The sequence below is a fragment of the Caretta caretta genome, chromosome 10 (assembly GCF_965140235.1).
Source record: "Caretta caretta isolate rCarCar2 chromosome 10, rCarCar1.hap1, whole genome shotgun sequence".
Lineage (NCBI taxonomy): Eukaryota > Metazoa > Chordata > Testudines > Cheloniidae > Caretta > Caretta caretta.
In genome coordinates, this window is record NC_134215.1 from 8,341,526 (window position 1) to 8,365,163 (window position 23,638).

A 23,638-nucleotide genomic window follows, 5' to 3' on the forward strand; every position below is an offset into this window, starting at 1 on the left:
TTGAACCACTGCAGTAACTATGTGATAGGTGCAATACAGAGCACTAGATCTTTTGTCACTGAGGTTTAGAATAGATAACCGGAGGATATTTCCTATCATATTAAGCAATTTCCAGCGTTCCATGCTTAATACACTCTCAATTTTAGTGCGAGGACAGTTTGCTTCCCCGCCCTCAGCTCGGAACTCAAGGTCCTTTTAGAAAGGAGGATATTTGTTCTTGATCGAGTTCCTTGAATAGCACAAGCCCACGGTATCCACTGGAGAGGGTGGGGGTGAAAGTATCACAGCCAGCACGAACACCATTTAAGGTCCAAGCGGTTTTAAACCAAGCAACTGTGGTTGAAGGAGAAGGCTTTTTCCTGACAACTGATGACCAGCTGGGGGAGTGGAGGGAATTGATACAAAATCAGCCCGTCAGGAGATGCCAGGAAAAGCCTGACCCGAAGGTCATTATTGGTGTTTCTAAACCAGGTGATGTTTTATAAACCAGGAAGATAAAACTGCAGTTTTATCCAGTTTCTTTACAGGACGGGGCTTTTGCTGGCAGCACTGGGAAAGCAGGACTATGAACTTTAAATGTCCTATTTGAACTAAGAGAAGTGACGTGAGTATCATTTGCAGTGATGCGGCACCACTGTTCTGTTTGTGGATGAATTTACTGCTGGTGAAAGTACTCCAGTGACAGCCCTGAAAAATGAAGCCCAGTATGCAGCAACAGAGCACTGTACAGGTACCATACAGCTGTGCCAGTGTGACGCAAAGCATGCAATGGACAGACTGCACTTAGGAATGAGAGGAGGCCTCAAGCGCCATAACAGTCATTTCTTGATCTCCCCATCCAGTCAGCGCCAGCTATGATGGTTGTCAGGATGTGGGTACTTGTTCATTGGAAACTCGGCTGAGACTACAGAAACTTGGTCTTACATAAGCTTCGCAGCCTTTGATGGTAATAACTTTCAGCCATCACCACCCTGGGCTGGGCTGGGCTGAATTGGCCACCTTCCGATAAAAGGCTCAATCTCCCATTACCAAACTCCCAAGATGTGGCACATGAAGTTGTAAAGATCTGACATGTGCCAGTTTAGCTCAAATGCTCTGGGTTCTCTAGTGCAGCTCTTCCCAGTGCCTGGGTGAGCATCCTAGTGATTTGGGGGCAAACTAGGGTTGCCAGTTTTGGTTGGAGATATTCCTGGAGGTTTCATCACATGACGATCTTTAATGCCTGGAGACTCCAGGACAATCCTGAAGGGTTGGCAACTCTAAGAAAAACAGCTCAGGCACCCGCTCCCCTGACTCCCAGGAAAATATCCTCATTGTTTAAAAAGAAAGGCAGAGTCCTGTGGGAAGGAACAAATATCAAAGAGCTCACTCCGCCGCTACCAACACGGTTTGAGTTGAGGCACCTGTCTCAAGGGGCCTGAAGCATTCATTAACAGTTCAGATAAAGCAAGGTTACAAACATGGTCAGAATGGCAGCACACGCCTCTTGACTCTTGTGAGCACAGGCTCCTGTTCACGAGGAGGCCAGGACACCGTTCACATTCATTCATTTGGAGTCCACTTGCCCTCTGGCAGGCCTCCTCTCTGGTTACCAGGCAACCAGAACGGCAGTGCTGTCCACTAACCACTAAGTTAAAGCAACGGAGGCAAAGAAATCAATATACTCTGCATCAAGGCTGCTGCTGCTGTCGTCTAATGACAGGTCCCATAGCTCTGACCACACAACAGAAGATACTTCCTCTTTTGAGACACTGGTTACGTTTCCCTCTATTACTAGGAATTGAGGTAGTGGATGCGAACAGTTCCTCTCACACTCCCCAATTTATAGTACAAGCCTCCACTAGGCACCACAATGAAGCGGTTGTCTCCACTAACTCCTGGTCTAGAAGCAGGGAGAGGGGGTAGGGCCAACATGCTACATTGTAAGATTCTCTGGGCTTCATTTTTCTGTCACGTGTAGAACCAAGCACACGGCGGGCACTATACACACCTCTTACACATTTTATTATGAACCTGGCTCTCCAATAGCAGTCTCAGTCATTGGTAAGTTCTTCTGATCCTTCATCAGAGCAGAACAAGCAACGCAAAGGAACAGATTAGCTGCTTAAAAAAAAGTGTTTAAGGTCAGGGGTTTAAACAACAGGATAACTAGTTGTTGAAGCAGGCAGGTTTTAGCTACTGTCTGTCAACAAGTTAGGTAGATATAACTTGATCAGTAAACTTATAAATCAGCAGTAAATATCTTATTGCATGGTAAGACTTTCTTATATAGCAGGAGCTCTGATGAAGGTGATGTGGCCCCCTCTATGAGGCATCCGGATTAGAAGTGGTGGGGCTGAAACGGGGAAGGTCATCTCCCAGTTCTACAATGTATGTAACTACAGAGTGTGATCTGCATGTCATTTATAAAGAGGTGATGAGCGAGGGTAGGGCCTATTGGTGTGTATGTAGAAAAGTGCATTCATCTGATGCAGCACTGGTTTTTAGAACAGTGGCAGGCCTTCCAATTCTAAAGGAAGAAAGATGATACCCCCTTCCCTCAATAATCAGGATTCAGTACTGTGATTTACCAACACTGAAGTATGACTTATGAGGAGAGGCTGAGGGAACTGGGATTGTTTAGTCTACGGAAGAGAAGAATGAGGGGGGATTTGATAGCTGTTTTTAACTACCTGAAATGTGGATCCAAAGAGGATGGATCTAGACTATTCTCAGTGATAGCAGATGACAAGACAAAGAGTAATGGTCTCAAGTTGCAGTGGAAGAGATTTAGGTTGGATATTAGGAAAAACTTTTTCACTAGGAGGGTGGTGAAACATTGGAATGCGTTACCTAGGGAGGTGGTGGAATCCCCTTCCTTAGAAGTTTTTAAGGTCAGGCTTGACAAAGCCCTGACTGGGATGATTTAGTTGGGGATTGGTCCTGCTCTGGGTAGGGGGTTGGACTAGATGACCTCCAGAGGTCCCTTCCAACTCTGATATTCTTAATGATTCTAAGTAGCAACAAGCCTTTCAGTACAGGATATAGAGGTGAATGTTACAGCAAAAACCTGCTTTCAATATGCCTCAAATTCTAGGCTCAAGAGCAGAAACAGAGCAGTGAAAAAGTCAGAGAAGATCCAGTAATGCAAAGGATGGTCCTTCCATAGTGCATGAGAGAAAAAGGGTAGCAGGTGGTTTGCAGGGCTGGCCTTGTCACCCAAACGCTTAGGCTGCAAACAATAAGCTCCAGTGGGCTAGTAAAAAGAGAATTAATTTGTTTGACGTCTAACAGCTCTCACTATCGCAAAGCAAATTGACTCATTGTACAATAATGCCTATACGCCACACGGTGGTGCCCCTTCTTCAGTAACATAGCAAGGTGGTGGTTTGAACTGCATCAGTAAACACAGGCTGGGGAATAGTGAAAGGCTGATTCTTGTTTTCCACTGCAAGCTTACTGCATTATTAAAAGGTAGCAGGAAGCCGCTGTCAAATGCCTACACAACAACACACAGCCCTGGCAGGGAGGGATCTTCCTTTAGAATCAGTGTGCCAGCCACCTGTATTGCTCTAGCAGGCTCTCACTTGCAACAACAACATTAATTTAAATGTTGTTATGCAGTAGCCAATTATGATCTTTACCGAATCAAGCTAGAGGTATTCTGAGTTGTTGCAGTGGAGGAGACAGGTTAAAAAACCCTAGAAAAATACTTACCATGCAGGAATAGTACTATCTAGCTGCCCAAACCCTTTAACACGAGCTTATTCTATCTCTGTGCATCTAATAGCAAGGTGCTCATTCCGGAAACAGCTTTACATGTTCTGCTCCCCCAAGTCTTCCATGAAACAGATCAACACACTCCAAGTCTGTCTTAAGCAGACAGACACCTGCAAGTTATCTCTGGGGTATACGGATTGGTCTAGCCTTTTCAAATTCTATGTTTAGCTTTGCGGCCAAGGTGTGTCTGCCTCGCCCTCCAGTCCTGACCCAGCCCCTGGAAAGGAGAGTATTTGCTACTACAATCAAAGCAGGATTGCTTTAGTATGTATGCAGAAAAAAATGACCTTTTCAGTGTGACCCTTATACAAAGAAATACAATGGCTAAATCCTTCAACAGACTAACATTTGCAAATTTTCCATGAGGAAGCAGTGGCAGCAGCCGAAAAAAACAATTTTTTTTTCTTTTTGAGCTCTACATTCTGAGCGGTTAAGAGGTGAATAAACCCTTTTCTCGTGGACTAAAATTCAATTTACAGCCCTGCTTCCTGGAAGTAAAACACACAGAGCATACAGACAGAGTTACAGCCAGTGTCTAGACAGGCAAATGGGCTGCTCTCAAGGGGCAGGGGGGAAGAGAGGAGGAACAGAAACATATTCTGTTTTGTCACAAAGTGAGCCTGCACACCAGCTGCTAAGAGTTAAGGACATACATAAGGATGGGATTCCATAAAGGGGAGAGGAGTCTTTAAGGAGTTAATAAATGTGGGAGGAGAGAAGGAACCAACAAAAACATAGCACATACCAGGAAAATGCTTTGTTTACTTTAAAGCCTAGTGTTACTGCAGAAGTGCTCAATAGCTGCAAATCTACGCCTCCATACTGGACCCAGCAGCAGCCATACCTAGCAGATGGCAGATTTGCAATACTAACATTCTGCCAAATGCTACCTCTCTTTGAGGGGACTTGGCAGAACTGGGGGAGAGAACAAAACAACCAGTAAACATCAAAACCGGTGATTTTAAGAAATCAAACTTATTGACAACGTTTAAAAAAAAGAACCAAGACCACTTTTACAGTATAAACACGCCAATTCATTCATTTTACTGATGGTTCCATTTATGAATTTCATTCTCGTGAAAAAAGGGAATAAAAGGAAAAAAAATTAAGAAAATAGCTATTTATAGAAAAAAACAAAACAAAACAAAGGGCTCAAACAGAAAAGAATCTGTGCAGATGCTTTGATGAGCAGTCTGATGGCAGATTACCACCTGTGCAGCAGGCATGCTTGAAAACCTGTCTCAGTACTGTAGCTTCAGTTCCACAATCCAGGATTTCTTTTACTTTTGTTGAAAAAAAGAGCCTAATAGTTTCATACTGTATTTATTTAATAACTAAAATTCACAAATAAAAAGATACTTGCAAAGTCCTTTAGTTGTGTCATCCCATCCTCCTCCACTTTACTGCTTTCAGACCCATATGCATCAAAAATGGGCTTGGATTTTTAATAATAACTGTTATGTGATTGGTCAGTTGGAGCTGAAGCACCAATGGAGAAGATGCTTTATGGAGATGATGGCACACCCCCTTGCCTTCCCACACACTTTTCGGAGAACATAGGAGATGTACCAGTGCCCGGACTCCTCTGCTCCCATTTCCCCCACCCAGAGCATTCCTCTCATTTTATATTTCCGCTCTTACATGACTGACTGTAGCCTCTTTTTTTCCCCCTTTCTGTCCTTGCGGGACTGCATACACGTTGGACATTGTTCATTTCTTACTCCGCCAGGCTGTGAGCCAGTGTCAAGTAGGTCCTGTTACAGCTCAGTGCTAGTTGTTGTTTAATGGGTCTTTTCATTTCAGGTAGGTTTGTGTGTCATTTCAGAAGGCTTGCTTATTTTCTTCCTTTCATTTATCTGACAAACTGCTGGATAAGGCTACTCATATTCCAGGAACTGTTTGTGATAGAACAGCAAATATCTGCAAAAAGGAAGACAAAACACAACTTTAACCTTATGCTGCACATTACAGATTTTAAATCCCAATGACCAATACAGCCAGGATAAAAACAAGGACTATTAGCACTATTTTATTTTGAAAGCTGGAACAATTCCAGGGACGTGAATTAGTTTCATAGGATAACCATGAAAAAAATCAGCATACAGAATTTGATCAGTAGCCAATATGCTCGCTGCCTGTCTGTCCTGGAGCCTGACCACTCTGTTCTGTAACCTACTGTCAAGTCTTGAAAGCTAAACAGGATTAGACCAGGTTAGTATTTGGATGGGAGACCTCCACGTAACACCTAGATGCTGGAAAAAGTGGTGATGATGATTCTGTAGATGTGTACAAGCAAGGTCTCGACCACTTACAATCATTAAAGATCTTATGCCACTTTTTTATTTTTTTGAACAAGACCATGGGTGGAAACCTTTGTGTCCCAGCCAAATCTGACATGTCTACTTATACTCCTCTTGGCAGGTTCAACTGGGTAAAATTCTTCTCCTCTTGTCCTAAACTACTGGGCAGCATTTCTGTGTACTACAACACAGCTGCTGAGTTCTATCCTGGAGGCAGCTGCATTTCAGTGGGGAGCAAAGTGATCCCTGTGCATCCCTTGCCCACTTCATATTGGCAGGGTTGCTGCAAGGCCAGTTAAAATACTTGTAAAGCACTTTTGATATCTCCACATTAAGAGGTGCTATGGAATGATTATCATCTTCCATTTCCCCACTCCACAGGGTTTCCTGAATCTTTCCTCTCCTTCTACAGGTGGAGGTCTAGTCAGAGCCATCATTATCTGAACAAGGAAAAAATGGGCAGGATTCCCTTCACAGTCAGTCAACGCTGTTTCTTAATCAGCTGGAGATGCTACTAGAGTAATACAAGTCACCTCCTATTTCGTTGGACTGGGTAACTGCCTCCACAAATCTCCCAGCCCCAGGAGCAATGCTACCTGTTTCCTAATGAAGGAAAACAAACCAATCTGGTCTACTGACCTTTTTGTTAAATGAATTAATTAAAATAATTTACACTAAAAAGTCAAATATCATAGAAGAGATGCACATTGCCCGGCTGAAAAGCAGAAAAGGAAAATATGAAAACCTATTAAAAATTCCAAACCAACTGCCTGCACTTGCAGCAATCAAAGGAAATGTCAGGTATAATTAAAAACTAGAGCAGAACAGATTTGATCTTTCCAGCACCAAATCCATGGCTGGAAATGCCAGAATGGAGGCGATTACAGATCTTAAGTGATTTTTTCTTGAAACCGAACCCTATTCCTGATACTTCTCAAATGATAAAGATGTTAACCTTGAAAAAATACTGCTCTATGTAGCATCCACAGTGCATGTTTGAAGGAAATGATTGAAGTGATACTGTCTATTTGAAATCATTATTAAGGGGGGATATGATAGAGGTCTATAAAATCTTGAATGGTGTGGAAAAGGGAATAAAGAAGTGTTATTTCCCCTTTCCCACAATACAAAAACCAGGGGTCATCCAATGAAATTAACAGGCAAGAGGCTTAATAAAAACAAGAGGCAGTACTCTTTTACACAACGCAGTCAACCTGGCTATATATATGTGTGCACAGCTAGATGCATCAAATTCCATTTCCCAAAAGAAAACAATGAAACAGAAACAAACCCTCAGAAGTGGATATCGGTAGTACTTTTTGGCTATGTATCTAACCACTGTGTTATACAGCCTGTTGAATAAACTGCCCTCAGAGGAGAAAGTCTAGTATAATATGGAATTGTGCCTTATGAAGCTTAAATAGGTGGTCCATATAGTTATGGTTGGCCAGTGGGATTACAACAAACCCTATTACAATGTGAATTCATTAATACCTGTATTTAACAATGAAAGCAACATGTGTAATAAGCTATCACACATTCGTCCCTGTGGCTAGCAGGACTGTGATGAGGCAGATATTACTGCAGCCAACTGGATTAGCCAGAAGGTGGGTGGACATACAAGAAACTAGTTATCTTGCTCAGCAGGCACAATGCACTGCAACCTTGTCCTTCCCTTTTCTCCAGTCTAAAAAACCCCAGTAGGTTAGACCAGCTTTCTGAAGCACTGATAAATGATCACTCTGGAGAGAAATTGTTCTACATGGTGAAAATCTGATAACTTGAAAGTAATAAAGGTTCACCCACCCAGAGGGGGCCCTTTATTAATGATAAACCTGCTCCCACTCTTTCCTCCCCGTATCCTTTTTGTTCACAACCTACCCTTCACTGTCTAGTACATCCTTAATGCTAGCCTTGGTGATGATGGCATCATCACATTTGAACCACTGGTCCTTGTGTTGCCGGATGAAGCTGGTATAGTGCCCACTCTCCAAGGTTCCTTGGTGATTAACTACTGCAAACAAGGAATACCTGGTGGAGAAACACAGTTAATGAACTCTTGGATCAAAAGAAAAAACTTAACATTTTTAGAGGAGTAGAAGCTTGTGATTATCTATACATTTGCAAAAAGAATGGATGCCATTTGTAAACACTGTAATTAAAACACCAGTACTCAACCACTGGTTGGGGATGGGGCATACTTTTCTCCCCACCATCTTGATATTGCCTCTAACTACTTGTTTTACTGCAACTGTTAGTTTTACAGTTGGAAGCTTTGCTCACAATTGAGTAGTTAACAGACTTTTCTTTTAAAATAAGTAGATTAATATTATGAATTCACAGATACAAGGATTATAAAGCCAGAAAGGATCCCTGTCATCACCTAGTGTGACTTGTACAACACAGGCTTCCCTGACTTAATTCCAGTTTGCTCTAGAGCAGATCTTTTTGAAAAATATTAAATTTTTGAGTTAAAAATGTCCAAAGATGGAAAATCCAGTACAGGCCCTGGTAAATTGTTCCAATAATTAATTACCCTGGCTGTTCAAAACGTGTGCCAGATTTCTGATCTGAATTTATTTAGCTTCAACTTCTAGCCACTAGATCTTGTTATATCTTTCTCTGCTAGATTGAAGAGTTCCCTATTATCGAATTTCTGTTCCCCATGAGGTATTTACAGACTACGATCAAGCCATTGCTTAACCTTCTCGTTGTTAAACTGAACAGACTGAGCTCCTTGAGTCTATCACAATAAGGCACGTTTTCTAATCCTTTCAATCATTCTTGTGGTTCTTCTCTTTCTTGAATTGTGGACACCAGAGCTGGACAGCATTCCAGCAGCAGTCGGCACTAGTGCCAAATACAGAGGTTATATAATCTCCTCAGTCCTATTCAATATTTCCCAGTTATAAATCCAAGGATCGTATTAGCCCTTTTGGCCACAACATTGCACTGGGTGCTCATGGTTTACCCATCAAGACTCCCCAAGTCTTTTTCAAAGTCATTGCTTCCCAGGATAGAGCCCTCCATTGTGTAAGTATGGCTTACGTTCTTTATTCCTAAATATATATGTTTATATTTAGCCATATTAAAAACATACTGTTGGTTTGCATCCAACTTACCAAACCATCCATGTCACTGTATTAGTGACCTGTCCTCTTTATTATTCACCACTTTCCCCATCTTTGTGTCATCTGCAAACTTTATCAGTGAGGACGTTATGATTCCTTCCAGGTCACTGATAAAAACGCTAAATAATGCACTGCCAGGAATTAATCCTCGCAAGACCCCACTAGAAACATATCAGCTCAATGATTCCCCATTTACAATCAACACTTAGCCAGTTTTTGATCCATTTAATGTGTGCCATGTTGACTATGTATTGTTCTAGTTTCTTAATCAAAATGCACGTGGTACCAAGTCAAATGACTTAAAGAAGTCTATTAGATCATCAATATTATTTTTACCAACCAAACTTTTAATCTCACCATCAATAAAAATCAACAAGTAAGGCTGATAATATCTATTGTCTATAAACCTATGTTAATTGGCATTAATTACATTACTTTCCTTAAATTCTTTATTAACCTAGTCCTGTATCAGCCATTCCATTTTTTTGCCTGGGATTGATGTTAGGTTGACAGGACTATAACTACTCGGGTTGTCCCATTTATCCTTTTTAATATTAGCACATTTGCTTATTTCCAGTCCTCTGGAACTTCCTCAGTATTGAGAGTTCCAACACTCAGTTGCAATAAATGCAGGAGTGTTTAAAGAAAAAGCCTTCCCTTTCATCCTGTACCAACGATTTTTAAATTCCTTCCCTATACTATTGCTGGTAATAACACTAGCAAGGCAATAGCTTAGTTGCTAAAAGCTATGAATGACTACGTAAACACGCAATATGATCTTTATTTTGCCAAAGAGCAGACTTGCTGTTCTGTAAAACATAGCAATGCTTTAACACTGTAGGACATAGAGCAGATTCTACTTCACCTTGCAAAAGTCAGCTACCTTTCACAATAGGAGAGTACTGGAAGGCACCACTTACTTATTATCATTGTTTAGACTATCCGTTGGCTGCTGGTACTGCCCATTCATTCTGCTCTCTTTGCTGCAATAAAAACACACAAGAATCCAGTCATTTAAAAGCAGTGGTTTCCCAAAGGGAGGCAGTGGGTCACACACGGCACAGAGAACCTGCATGCTACCTCCAGGGGCAAGTGCAATGGTGCTTAGTGGCAGAAGAAGATTGCTGACTAAGGTGTTACAGATACTATATTTGTGCCCACTGCTATGCTGTCTAGGAAGTTGATTTCTCCTCCTAACTAAGGCCCCAATCCTGCAAACACGCACATGCTTAAGTCACAACTTCCCATCCCCAAATCTTAAAAACAGATTGAGAGATTAATTTGGCTCTTAACCCTGAACAAAATATAATTACATTAACCTCTTAAACTCCTACGGATCAATCACCCTTCTTTTGAGTTGTGAGTTTACTCTGTGTTTTTGATTACAACAATAGGATTACCTTCCTGGTTTCACAGGTCGATAAAATTCTGATTACGGAGCCCCCTGCTGCAGAAAAATAATTTTCCTGATGTCATAGTGGCTATATTCCTTCATACCTGAAACCTTTCATCAGCACCCAGCTATTTTATCCACAGAGGACTCACCAGAGAATAGCAGGAAAGCCTCAAATACTCTGGAAAGTATTGATATAAACTAACCTTCTCTGATATCACACAGGCAATTTAGTGGAGGCTTGGAACTGTCCCTCTTTCTTGGCAGAAATAACTACGTTTGTCTGTAGTAAATAATTTTGAAATTGTTATTAAAACTGTATCAATATGGATCCTGAATTTAAGAGATGTGTTATTTTTGTGCTTTCGGTATTGGTTAAGATGTGATTTATGTAGTAATAATTTAATTAGAAATGATACTTAAGTATAATAATTGATAAGAATTTATTGTCTCAGGTCACTAACTGAACTTTTATGGAAGGATTTTTACACAAGGGTTTTGTTTTTGTGACTGAGATTTGAATAAAAAAATTAGTCTTACTACGTCTGGAGAACCTTACTAGCTAAACTGCTAAAAGCAGACACAACCCTAGTTGAAAGTATTTTAATTGGGCTTGAACTTTTTTGACTTTCTGTCATCTCAGGAGTGGCTGAAGAGGGCTTTACATAAAAAGAGGAAGGGAGATTTTTGCACGTTTTTCTAACATTAAAAATATTAGGAATGTTAAATTGGATCCTCCCTGATTGCGCTGAGGAACGTACTTGACTGAAAGGACAGGATGTGGGATCTCTAGCATTTTGAAGAAAGGACATCTCTGTTAATTATCTACCTTTGAAGTTAAACAGGTGTTAACAGAAAACTAAGATTTAAACAGAACCTTGTTTAAAACACAAGACCTGAATTGGTTTTACTAAAATCGATTTTGAAATAGATTTAGTTAAACCAGTGCAAACCCTTTCATGGACATATTTACATGGATATATCTGTATATACACTGCGTCACAGCCTGGTCTCAAAGGATATTCCATCTTCACAACATGCATGTGCAAGATTGGTATCCAGACTAACTTAACCTCTGTGGGATTTTTAACACTGTACATACCTGGAAGCCATAAATGGTGTCATGTCCAACTCCAGCGGAAAGGAGACATATGTAGTGATCTTTCGCCTCAGTTTGGCTGAGTGTTCAAACCGCTGAAGATAGAAAGTGGAAGTTTCTTTTAGAGAAGAGACTCCGATTTCCTTTCCTTGTACATGTCTTACACATTGGGCAAAGTGAGATGAAAGGAAAGTAGGGAGATTGTCACACAGCCACAAGAGGATGTGAATAAATTAGGTATTTTTCTGGTAGCTTTCAGGTATCAGTTAGATCAGTATATACAAGTGCTAACAAATTTTCCCTAGGAAATCCTAATTCATGAGGGAGCGGGAGTAGAGGGAAATCAAAGCTTAGAATGGTGACTGAATATCTAGGGAGATAAACTTATCCCCATTTATATTAAGATAAACGCTTATACTGTGGCCTCAAACAGTAACATCCAGCGTGATAGGCACTATACAAACATACAGCAAATGACAGTCCCTGTTCCAAAGAGCTTACATCTGCAGCAAAACTGGTGATAGACAAATGCTACCGGGGACAGATATGCCTTTAAGGATTCTGCCACCCGACTGGTGTGTTTAATCTACCAACATCAACAAGGCAAGAAATCATCTCAAGTGACTGGCACTGTTATGCCAGTTGTCTGTGTACACGAATACTAAATCAAAATAAGGAACAAACGGAAGGTAAAATTAAAAAAATAATCCGTCTCCTTTCTCCTAAAGGGAGAGATGAATTTGTGATACACGTCATACTTTCATCATCCTTTCTACAGAAGTGGAGAAAGGAAAAAATAGCAGAATGAGATGAATGAGTTTCTATTTAAAGAAAGCCCCTTTCCCCATTTCTCAGTACTCCTGTCCTATTTACACTCCTAGCTAATTATTCTCCCTTTACAATGCCATAACAATTCCCTAGCAACAGAACAGGATGTCAAAAACTCCGACTTATATCCTTTTGATTCTCTGTTCATCTTTCTAATTGCATTATTAACACTGTCAGAACATATGTCCTTTATGATGAATTTGATATTAGTTAAGCCATATTAAAATACCTTACAATTTATCATCACAACAACTTTTGGAATTGAGAGATATTGGTATCGTGCTTTGATGCATGAAATGTTATATCTTAACTTTTACCAGAGAGGACAACAAGATGAGTTCCCAAGATCACTTATTTTCAAAACCTTCAATCACCATGGCTACACAAATGCTAAATTGTACTAAAACCTCTTTTATATTGTTGCCCACACTGCCTTGCCCCTGAAGCAGTCTCACCTTCTGGGCACTCTTTCCACTTTGCTAAGGAAAACAAATAAGAAAGACACCCATGCTCTGCACTGGCTGCCTGCTTTCCAGTACGGCGTGGTCATATTACTTGCAGTTAAAGCCATAAACAATACAGGACTGGGCTGAGTGACCATCTATTACACGGTCTTCCATCACAGCATCTGCCATCAATGGTGAGTTGGAAGTTCTAAAAGCCGCCACAGTATGATCTTGAGACAAATGGTGGGGATGTTACAAGAAGCTTCTCCATTGTGGCCCTGTAACTTTGGAATGCTTTCCCTTCAAAACACAGAGTACATCTGTGGCATCCTTCCAGTTGAAGCACACAGTATTTTTATTTTCTTTCTCATTCTGTGTGGCTTGTGGGTAGTAGCTCTATTGTACAGGAGGAATAAGTGCCACTAGAGATTTGTTTTTGTTTGGTTCAGAAGTTTTTAGTACTTTTTCGTATTTTTGAAAAAAGTTCTATTTTGATAGGCACCCAGAGACATATGGGCAAGGCTGCATACATACATACAATCATAATGTCCTTAAACTAAAATCTAACTGGAAAAGCCAGCTGTCCTTTAAGTTAGTTTATGTTACAATAAATTAATTATAGTGACGTTAGAGATAGCAGAGAGATCTATAGAAACCAACTCATTGCCCGAGAGCAGAGTCTATATTCTTTCAACCACCTGTCCTTTGTGAACTTACTTTGAGATGAAAACAGGCCACAATGGGTAATTTCTTCATAGTGAGTTGTTTGGTAGATTCCTGGTAGCTATGGCAACCACTACATTTGATTTTGGCACTGCTTCCTAGATGTTCTGGCCTTGTAAACCTGAAAAATATTAAGAAGTGGAAGGATGCATAATACAGGCAAATTATTTTCAATGCATCTTGAAAACAGTTTTCATTTCCACTTGTAACCACTTAGCAGCTTGCGAGATAAACTTAAATCTTCTCTCAGGAAAGCCAGAGGTGACCTGCTGCCCCTTTCTCCACATATTTCTTAAAGTGAAAGACCCACTGAAAACCATGCACAATTTTGCACAGTGCATATTTATAATGTGTTCTAGAAAGATTAGGAAATTGGGCACAGAACAGAGTCATTAGTTATCGTTCTATTATATGAGATAAGTACAAGTCCTGTGCTGAGATAATTATACCCAGAGAGCAGATGCTAAGGAAATATGCTTTGTCTTTTTTCCTTTTTGCAAGATAAATTAGAATTTAAAAAGCTACCAATATAGGAGAGCCCTGTTTCAGATTTCCAACTCGGACATTTACATTTGCTTCCACTTGGGCAAGCTGCCCTGAAGTGCATCAGTGGCGGAGAAAGGAGAGCGAATGTTGGGTCATCCACCACAACAGAATAGCTCATTTTGAGATAGCTTGTGCAGACCTTTTGTTTTCAAAACCAAAAACGTGGACATGGGAATTCTGAAGCAAAGCCACATGCTTGCTGTGCTCAGTTACATGCCAGTCCCCAGGATGCTCTTCCAGCTCTCAGGCTGGGGTCAGAGCTCTAGAGGGAGAGAGGAAGGTATGGATGTAGAGTTCTGTTCAAGGTCAAATCATTGACAACTAAAGTTTTAAGAAATTCCAGCCTGTTACTAAAATCAGGTGGAAAGGAATGATTTATAACCACTTAATGGGGTGCAGGAAACTGTTAGAGGATGGGACAGTTCTTGAAGTAAACACTCAGCCACTGTGTAGACACTCACAGAAACACATTAAAACAAAAAATGTTCAGGCTCCGGGAATCCTGATATTAAATCTTCTGTTAAAAAAAAAAAAAAAAAAAAAAAAAGACTACGAGGACTGACTTCTAGTTTTTCTTCTAAATTTAAATGTACAAGCCGTATGCATTTTCCAGTCTCTCTACTAATGTTGGGTTTAAAGAAAAGGAGTACTTGTGGCACCTTAGAGACTAACCAATTTATTTGAGCATACGCTTTCGTGAGCTATAGCTCACTTCATCGAATACATCTGATGAAGTGAGCTGTAGCTCACGAAAGCTTATGCTCAAATAAATTGGTTAGTCTCTAAGGTGCCACAAGGACTCCTTTTCTTTTTGCGGATACAGGCTAGCACGGCTGCTACTCTGAAACCTGTCATTATGTTGGGTTTAAAGTTATTGAAGCTTCTTGTAATAATACATATTCAACTGTAATTGGACATTTTAGACTATGACAGACCTGACACATTCAAGTGCATTATGCTCTATATGAAAATTAAATGTACAACTAACTGTGCTGTGAAGCTTTGTTTAGGTGCTTGTCTAGCAGTTTTAAGCCTCAGGAGGCTGAACCAGAGCACAAATGTAATTCTATCCCAGATGCATCATTTCCCCCTGTACAAAATGGTACAAAGTCAGTAGGTCTGTTTTGTTTTTAAACAACTGTCATAAGAGTTATGAATTAAAGAGTATTCTGCAACTATTGTCTTGTCAGGCCACTGGGACAGTTTAAAAATATATATTTCTACTGCATGTTAAAACAGTAACCCACCCTTAATAGTAGCAGTTTTTTATAACTTGAGCCAACAAAGTCAAGAGATTCTGAGTTAAGGTGTCATCCTTAACCTTCACTCAACCATATCATGGTATTACAGCACAGAGCAGGCAAGATTAGTAACTATTCCAATACTGTGCAAGGCCAATCATAACAGTCTGGCTGAAGGACAACTTTACATTTTCTTATTTAATTTCTTTTCACTTATTAGGAGTGAGGTTAGTACCTGCAAGAAGTGCTGCACTGACAGCTCTTGAGACTGAAGTCCTCTATTCACATAATAAGCATTAGTAACACAGGCTCTCTCACAGTGCGCCTCAGCCAGGCCTGGAGAGCCCATCTATAAAGGTGAGTGGGAAGATAATTCTCCATGGCCCATTCAAACCATGGCTTCTCTGCAGACAGCACCAAGAAGGAGGACATTGCGTATCAATTGTGTCAGTGGTTTTTGCGATATGCATACATAGCCCCTGGGTGCTGGATTGAGAGCTAAACTAATTTCTCATAGAATACAACCAACAGATAACCAGATTGATTTTGGTCACATTTTGCTAGAGATTAAAATAAAACAAAAAACAAAAACAGCCACAACAAATTTAAGTGCATGTTATGTACTACAAGATGGCTGAGGAATACTGCTGTGGTAAAATGTTGTTAGTTTGCTTTATTAGTTGCCATTATTTCTTATTTGTGGACAGCAGAAGCGAGCAAGATTATTTCCCCTATCTACATTCTGTTTGCCATATGTTGTACCTTCGCAAGCAGTCTGTGAGCGTGGTGGTGCCCGATACATGGCTTTCCCCATTCACCACACTGCCGTCACTCCCTGGGCTCAGTGGCCAGAATGGTGTAGAGGAGCCAGGCAAATCCAAACTGATGTCCCAGAACGGGTCTATCGTTGTGGAAACACCACTAGGAAAAAGAAAGGAGTTTAGCATTTAACACAAGGAGTTAAAAGTAACAGTACAAAATGTATGATTTACTATATGGTATAAACTGGACATTTACTGGACAAGGCAACGAGTTCTACTTCATCTGTACAGGGCACTCAGACTACATAAAGTATGTATGACAAAACAGCTGTGCTCAATACTATATTTACATAGCCAATTCCTTTACTGGAGATTTATTTAAAAAGCACAAAAAGAAAAACCACAGATTTTAGGAAATTTATTGCATGTTTTGAATGCAGGATATAAATTTGCTACAGTCTACAGCTTAATGGAGTTCAGTGACTTAGAGCCAAATGGTTGGGTTGCTCTGAGATGCAGAATCTGGCCTGCATCCTGGGATGAAAGTGCTAAGGTGTTTCTATTTAGATTGTTGCACTATCTGTGTTCAGACAAAAAAAGAGAACAGAAATACTCTTGATATGCAATGGTGTGCTAGTTGGAACTTCAGAGTTCACTCTACAATCTGCCATGGCACTTGGAAATTGAGATCTTCGAGAATACCCGAATCAGAAAGTACATTATATTCCGGCTCAGGTTTCTCTACAAGACAGCTGAAGACAAACCCACTGGCTAGAGGTGACTGGAAAGCTCTAACCTCCATTCCCTTGAACCTTTCCTTCTACCATTCAGATCTGTACGTGATTCTTGCTTCCAAATGCTAACTTTTTTTGTTTATGAAAGAATGTTCTGCCTGTGCTCTTTATCTGCTCTTCTGGCCTCCTCCTTCCTCTAAATACCACTTCTTTTGGACTAAAAATCTAAGTTTACAACTTCCCACTTTCATTCAGCTTCACTAGTGCAAAATATTTGAAATGATCAAAAGAAGAAACATGCAACATTTATGGATACTAATTTCAATCTGCCAAACTTATTTTTATGCATTGAGCCTTTTTCTTTAACTCCCATCTTTCCTTGTTAATTTTCTTAAAAATTCTGACATAATATATTATTCTTAGTAGATATCAGCTGTGCTGATACCGCATCCAGTCAACCATTGTCACATACGGACTCTGTGGGGCCAAAAGACAAAGACTAACATTTCACACTTTTTTCCATGATGCTCAATCATTCCTATAGTGAGAACTCTGTAGGTCAGTCCTGAAAACTGAGTACAACAACTGATTAAATGAGCAGAGTACAACAGTCCATCTGCAAGACAGTGTAGATAGTTTGGGGAATGCAAGATAAGACCAAAAAATATGTAGTGGAGTTCCAACTCCCCGGGTGATGTCAAATAGCTTAAAGTAAGCCACCTTGCCTGATAACATAGAACAGAAAGGATTCTTCTCCTGACTCTAGCAAACCTTTATTTTCTCTTATTTAAATTTACCTAGAGCCAGACCCTAGAAACCTTTGCCACCAAAACCGAAAGCTCAGAACTGAAGAAAAATGATAATGTGGCTGCATATAAAAGAGTTCTCTTACTTCAAGTCTGGTGCACCTGCATATTCCCTATCAAAAGAAAATTTGCCTTGAAAGTTTTCTTATTATGAATTTTGAAATTAACCAAATTTTGGTAGGCCAATCAAACTCTAACCTAAAATGCAAAATCCCATAAACCTGTGATATTTTTCCAGGCAGATTTTTCAGTATATTTTGATCGATGACACTTGCCTTCTAATTGCTTGCATTTAGGTGATGCTGTAGTTAAACCATATGGTGCAAGAAAAAAGACTCAGTATGACACTGCACTGGTGGATCAGCCTCATCACAACTAAAACCTCTCCAGTGCATCAAAGATTTACAACCTATCCTGAAAAATGATTCTTCACTCTCACAGATCTTGGGAGACAGGCCAGTCCTCGCTTACAGACAGGCCCCCAACCTGAAGCAAATACTCACCAGCAACCACACACCACGCAACAAAAACACTAATCCACTAACCTATCCTTGCAACAAAGCCCGATGCCAACTCTATCCACATATTTATTCAAGTGACACCATCATAGGACCTAATCACATTAGCCACGCCATCAGGGGCTCGTTCACCTGCACATCTACCAATGTGATATGTGCCATTATGTGCCATCAATGCCCCTCTGCCATGTACATTGGCCAAACCAGACAGTCTCTACGCAAAAGAATAAAGGGACACAAATCTGACATCAGGAATCATAACGTTCAAAAACTGGTAGGAGAACACTTCAGCCTCTCTGGCCACTCAGTAAAAGACTTAAGGGTGGCAATTCTGCAACAGAAAAGCTTCAAAAACAGACTCCAACGAGAAACTGCTGAGCTTGAATTAATATGCAAACTAGATACCATTAACTTGGGTTTGAATAGAGACTGGGAGTGGCTGGGTCATTACACATATTGAATCTATTTCCCCATATTAAGTATCCTCACATCTTCTTGTCAACTGTCTAAATGGGCCATCTTGATTATCACTACAAAAGTTTTTTTCTCTCCTGCTGATAATAGCTCCTCTTAATTAATTAGCCTCTTACAGTTTGTATGGCAACTTCCACCTTCTCTGTATGTATATATTATCTTACTATATGTTCCATTCTATGCATCCGATGAAGTGGGCTGTAGCCCACAAAAGCTTATGTTCTAATAAATTTGTTAGTCTCTAAGGTGCCACAAGTACTTCTGTTCTTTTTGCGGATACAGACTAACACGGCTGCTACTCTGAATCCCATCTGAGTGCAGAATTAACCAAATTACACTTACTGGCAGACTTGACAAGTAACATCAGACTGCAGTCCGCCTGTGAAGATTTGGTCTATGATGCAGTTACAGTGGTTGGGGTTGTTGGCCTTCTTCCCATTATCGTCACCTGCAGGAAGGCAAATGAAATCTTTGTAATACATTCTTACATGTGCCCCATCAGTTCATATGGGCAGTTTGGAATCTCGTACTCATTGGATATTTCAGAAAACAAGGGATCAAGAAAATGCCTCTGGTGGAGTACAAAATATTATGGCAAAAAGTTTAAATGCAACTGAGTGTTTCAGCAGAGATGAGGCTTTAAGGTAATGTGAACAGCCAGACAATCTCAATTCTACTCTGAGATAGCCCACTCTTGCTTTGTAGAGAGATCTGCTTCGCTCTGTCACGTACGAGGGTTGATTCCAAAGGTAAAAGGTGCTGCCAAAGTGGTTAATGAAAACGACTATTTAAACCCCACTAACAGGGCCATTGAGTGGCACATGCAGTTGAATAAACGGAATGCCGTAGAAGCAGTGATTTCCACTCAGGTATAGCACATAAGTGTGTGCTATTTTCTTACATTAATTCAGAGGATAGGTTATGCAGAGATGAAGATAATGGCTATTTTTAACAGTTCTTCCTTAATCATCTTGCCAGAGCAAAAGACTAAGGTTGTGTTAAGGCTCCATTAACCTTCAGTCTGGTGCCTATACCATATCTTTTCATCATCAACACTGTCCTTGTGTTCTGAAGTTTTCATCAGTAATAAAATGAAAGACAGTCTAGCCTCCCAGAGGGCATTTATTATAAGGTAAAGCCATGTTTACGTCATGCTTATTCATGGAGACACTGAAGCTTCTCTGCTTTCCAGTAGGTGAAAGTGCATATCCACATTCTAAGCACTGCTGCCAATAATGTATGCATCGGAGGCATAGCAGTTGGCTTTATGACTGGGATCCTAATGGGATTAACTGAATGAAGCATTCATAAAGGTTTGGTCTAGCAATCACAATGCCAGTCTGATTACCAGGAACTCTAAAATACAAATCTCTGCACTGATACACATACATATTCTTTTTGCAGATTTGGGCAATTCTTAGCCTATGTGCCTCAGTTTCCCCATTGCTAAAATGAGGATAATACATTTACTTTTCTAACTTACAAGACTGTTGTGAGGATGAATCAAAGTCTTCAAAGTGCTTTCTCCTGTATCTACAGTAGGGTTTTTGTTGTTGAAACATCACATACACCTGGGTGAACCAGTTCACAACAGCTGGTAACTATTCCGGAAAGTAAGTTTTGAAAATTTTTCCAAAATCCTATTATAACAGAGGCTGCTAGCACAGCTAAAATTAGTGTTTGTCAGGTTTCCTCGTACCTATCCAGTTAAAAAAAACTGCAAACACTAAAAATTGGTTTTAGACTATATTTTAGTTTAGGAAACAAAATACTAAGGAAGCTTAGTACTCAAAAGCTCAACAAAGCTCCTTTTTTACTTACAAAAAAAAAAAGAAAAAGAAAAAGAGGCTTTTCAGTCATCAGGACAAAAGAGCAAACTAAAAGCACACAAAAGCAGAAAAAATTATAGCCACATTTCAGGTACTTTAATTTGGCTTTGGCTGTTTACAATAATCTAATAGCAACAGATTTAAAAACCGAAATTATGGAAAATTGTTGAAAATATAAATCGATTGACTCACAAAAGTTCCAACCTGTGCTAATGTGGAATAAATGAGATAAGAACGGCCACACTGGGGTCAGACCAAAGGTCCATCTAGCCCAATATCCTATCTTCCGACAGTGGCCAATGCCAGGTGCCCCAGAGGGAATGAAGAGAACAAGGAATCATCAAGCGATCCATCCCGTTTGCCCATTCCCAGCTTCTGGCAAATAGAGGCTAAGGACACCATTCCTGCCCATCCTGGCTAATAGGTGAGAATTACTTAGCCACACTGGGTTTTTTAGGTTAATTATATCCTAAATGGCTCGGAGAATATCTCAGAGATTTTGCAGCTTCTTGCCTTACAGTCAGTGATGAGCTGCCAAAATCTTAACAACCGGTTCCCTATAAAAAGTTCTGGTTTAAGGGATGTGCCACAATATGTATTTTTTGTACCAGTAGGGTTATCATACGTCCGTATTTTCCCAGGAGGGATTTTTAAAATTTAAAAATTCCTCCCGGACGGCGATTTAAGAACCAAAAAGCCTGACCTGTCTGGGACAATACGGATGTGTGTTAACCCTGCCTAAAGTTCTTTTTTAAAAAAATGGGCCTGAACTAGAAACGAGCTCCGTTTCACAGGTGTGGGTCCCCGCCACTCCCTGGGGGTGTGCTAGGGTGACCAGATGTCCCGATTTTATAGGGACAGTCCCAATTTTGGGGCCTTTTTTTTATATAGGCTCCTATTGCCCGCCACCCCCTGTCCTGATTTTTCACACTTGCTGTCTGGTTGTGCACATGCGTGGGTCCCAGCTGCTCCCTGCCCCCCTTATTGAAGCAGGTGTGCAGGGTTACTGCCCTGGGAACTGCAGGGCACCAGTGGACGTGGGGCCAGCTGAAGACGGGGGTGCGGGGCTGGCTGTGGGCAGGGCAGGGGGTGCAGAGCTGGCTGGAGACAGGAGGGTGCGGGGTTGGCTGGAGGCAAGGGGGTGTGGGGCTGGCTGGAGGCAGGGCAGGGCTGCAGGGGGTGTGGCAGGGGTCAGCTGGAGACGGGGGGTGTGGGGCTGGCTAGCTTCAGGCATGGGGGTGCGGCAGGGGCTGGCTAGAGACAGGGCAGGGGGTGCGTGCGGCAGGGGCTGGCTAGAGACAGGGCAGGGGGTGCGTGCGGCAGGGGCTGGCTAGAGACAGGGCAGGGGGTGCGTGCGGCAGGGGCTGGCTGGAGACAGGGCAGGGGGTGCGTGCGGCAGGGGCTGGCTGGAGACAGGGGCTGGTGCGGGCAGGGCAGGGCAGGGCGTGTGCGTGGCAGCGGCTGGCTGCGGGCAGGGGGTGCGGGGGTGGCTGGAGGCAGGGGCTGGCTGCGCGCAGGGTGGTGGGTGCCTACGGGGAGAGTGGCTCGGAGCAGCCCGAGCAACAGGACGCAGCCCAGGCCCAGCAGAGCAGCCGGGGACCCAGGGCCAGGGGAGCAGCAGCAGCACCATGGCTTGTGTCAGGGCCAGGCAGCAGCCCACGTGGCTCCCGCAGCGCAGCACCCCCGGCGGCCGGAGGAGGAATTACATCACTCCTCGGCCGGAGCCCATCAAAGCCTCAGCGCCCCCTGCAGGGAAGTGGGTTAACAACCGGATCTAAAACTGCTTCAAAATTTAACAACCGGTTCGTGCGAACCGGCTCCAGCTCACCACTGCTTACAGGTACTTCTGGTCACGAAAACATACTCAGGAATTGTTTGCAAGAAAGAGAAACAAATGGCTTAAGTAAACAACATTTTTTTTAAAAAAATTAGAATATATACATTGCAAGTAGATTTACAGTCTAGTTTTACAACAAAGTGCTCTCACCTGAAAGTGGCTTCAGCCCCTACCATGGGAATTTAAACTCGATAAGTTTATGGAGGAGATGGTATGATGGGATAACATGGTTTTGGTAATTAAATATTCATGGTAAATAGGCCCAATGGCCTGTGATGGGATATTAGATGGGGTGGGATCTGAGTTACCCAGGAAAGAATTTTCTGTAGTATCTGGCTGATGAATCTTGCCCATATGCTCAGGGTTTAGCTGATCGTCATATTTGGGGTCGGGAAAGAATTTTCCTCCAGGGCAGATTGGAAGAGGTTTAAAAGGTTTAAGTTATGCTCAAAGTTCAAGTCAACCTAATGAATTCTTAAAGAATATAAAACCTTGCTGTTCACCTTTATAAAAGACTATTTATAATTTGTAACAACACTACACGTGGATTTTAATAATGTTTTAAGATATTTTATCTTAGTTTTTAAATCTGCATTTCAATTCCCTTTAAAGACACTGTAGAGATAGTTACGTCATATTATCCAACCATCTGAAATTTGATTTCCCCCCCTTTTCTTGTTTTGGAGTGGGCAGAAGCAGAGAAACAGGCTCTACAGATTTTCATTGGCCTTCAGGTAACGTCCCTGCTGCATACTTTAATAGACAGCCATTTCTGCCCACAGGAGAATAAGAATAGTCCCTTTTCAATTACACAAGTCAATTAGGCTCTGTGATGAGGGGGTCTCAAAAGAATATCCTGCAAGCTTGTTCACAGCGAAACAAAGGGCATGACCACTCACATCATTTCCCATGACATCTGGTTGGAAAGAAGGAAAAAACATAATACTGCCACCTCCTCGTACTTGTCAATATTATATTATATACATATATATATAAAAATATAAAGGAACTGAGAAGAGGCAGGGAGAGGAAGCATACTATGCATCTGAATTCTAGCAGCTGCAACTGATTGTGCTGTTGTACTTAAGGTTGTATTCAGCATATTTATCATATCATACGGTAAATTCTACTTTCACAGGCTTATACAATAGTCATAGCAAATCACACCAGGTACAAAAGTAATTTCTTATAAAAGAAATCAGTCAAAGTAGGT

The 23,638-nt window shown here is 41.3% G+C and overlaps 1 protein-coding gene across 3 annotated transcripts in view; it reads right to left on the bottom strand.

The window, feature by feature from the left end:
* Positions 1-5,066: 5,066 nt before the first annotated feature.
* Positions 5,067-23,638, bottom strand: part of USP22 (ubiquitin specific peptidase 22) — a 188,753-nt gene continuing 170,181 nt past the window's right edge. For all 3 annotated transcript variants that reach the window (XM_048866743.2, XM_048866741.2, XM_048866744.2), the window contains 7 exons: positions 19,102-19,207; positions 16,229-16,387; positions 13,674-13,800; positions 11,686-11,777; positions 10,111-10,173; positions 7,941-8,090; positions 5,067-5,679 (listed from right to left, as the gene is read on the bottom strand). In XM_048866743.2, the coding sequence (XP_048722700.1) occupies positions 5,637-5,679; positions 7,941-8,090; positions 10,111-10,173; positions 11,686-11,777; positions 13,674-13,800; positions 16,229-16,387; positions 19,102-19,207 (740 nt within the window). In that variant the 3' untranslated portion in view covers positions 5,067-5,636. The remainder of the gene's footprint in view (positions 5,680-7,940; positions 8,091-10,110; positions 10,174-11,685; positions 11,778-13,673; positions 13,801-16,228; positions 16,388-19,101; positions 19,208-23,638) is intronic.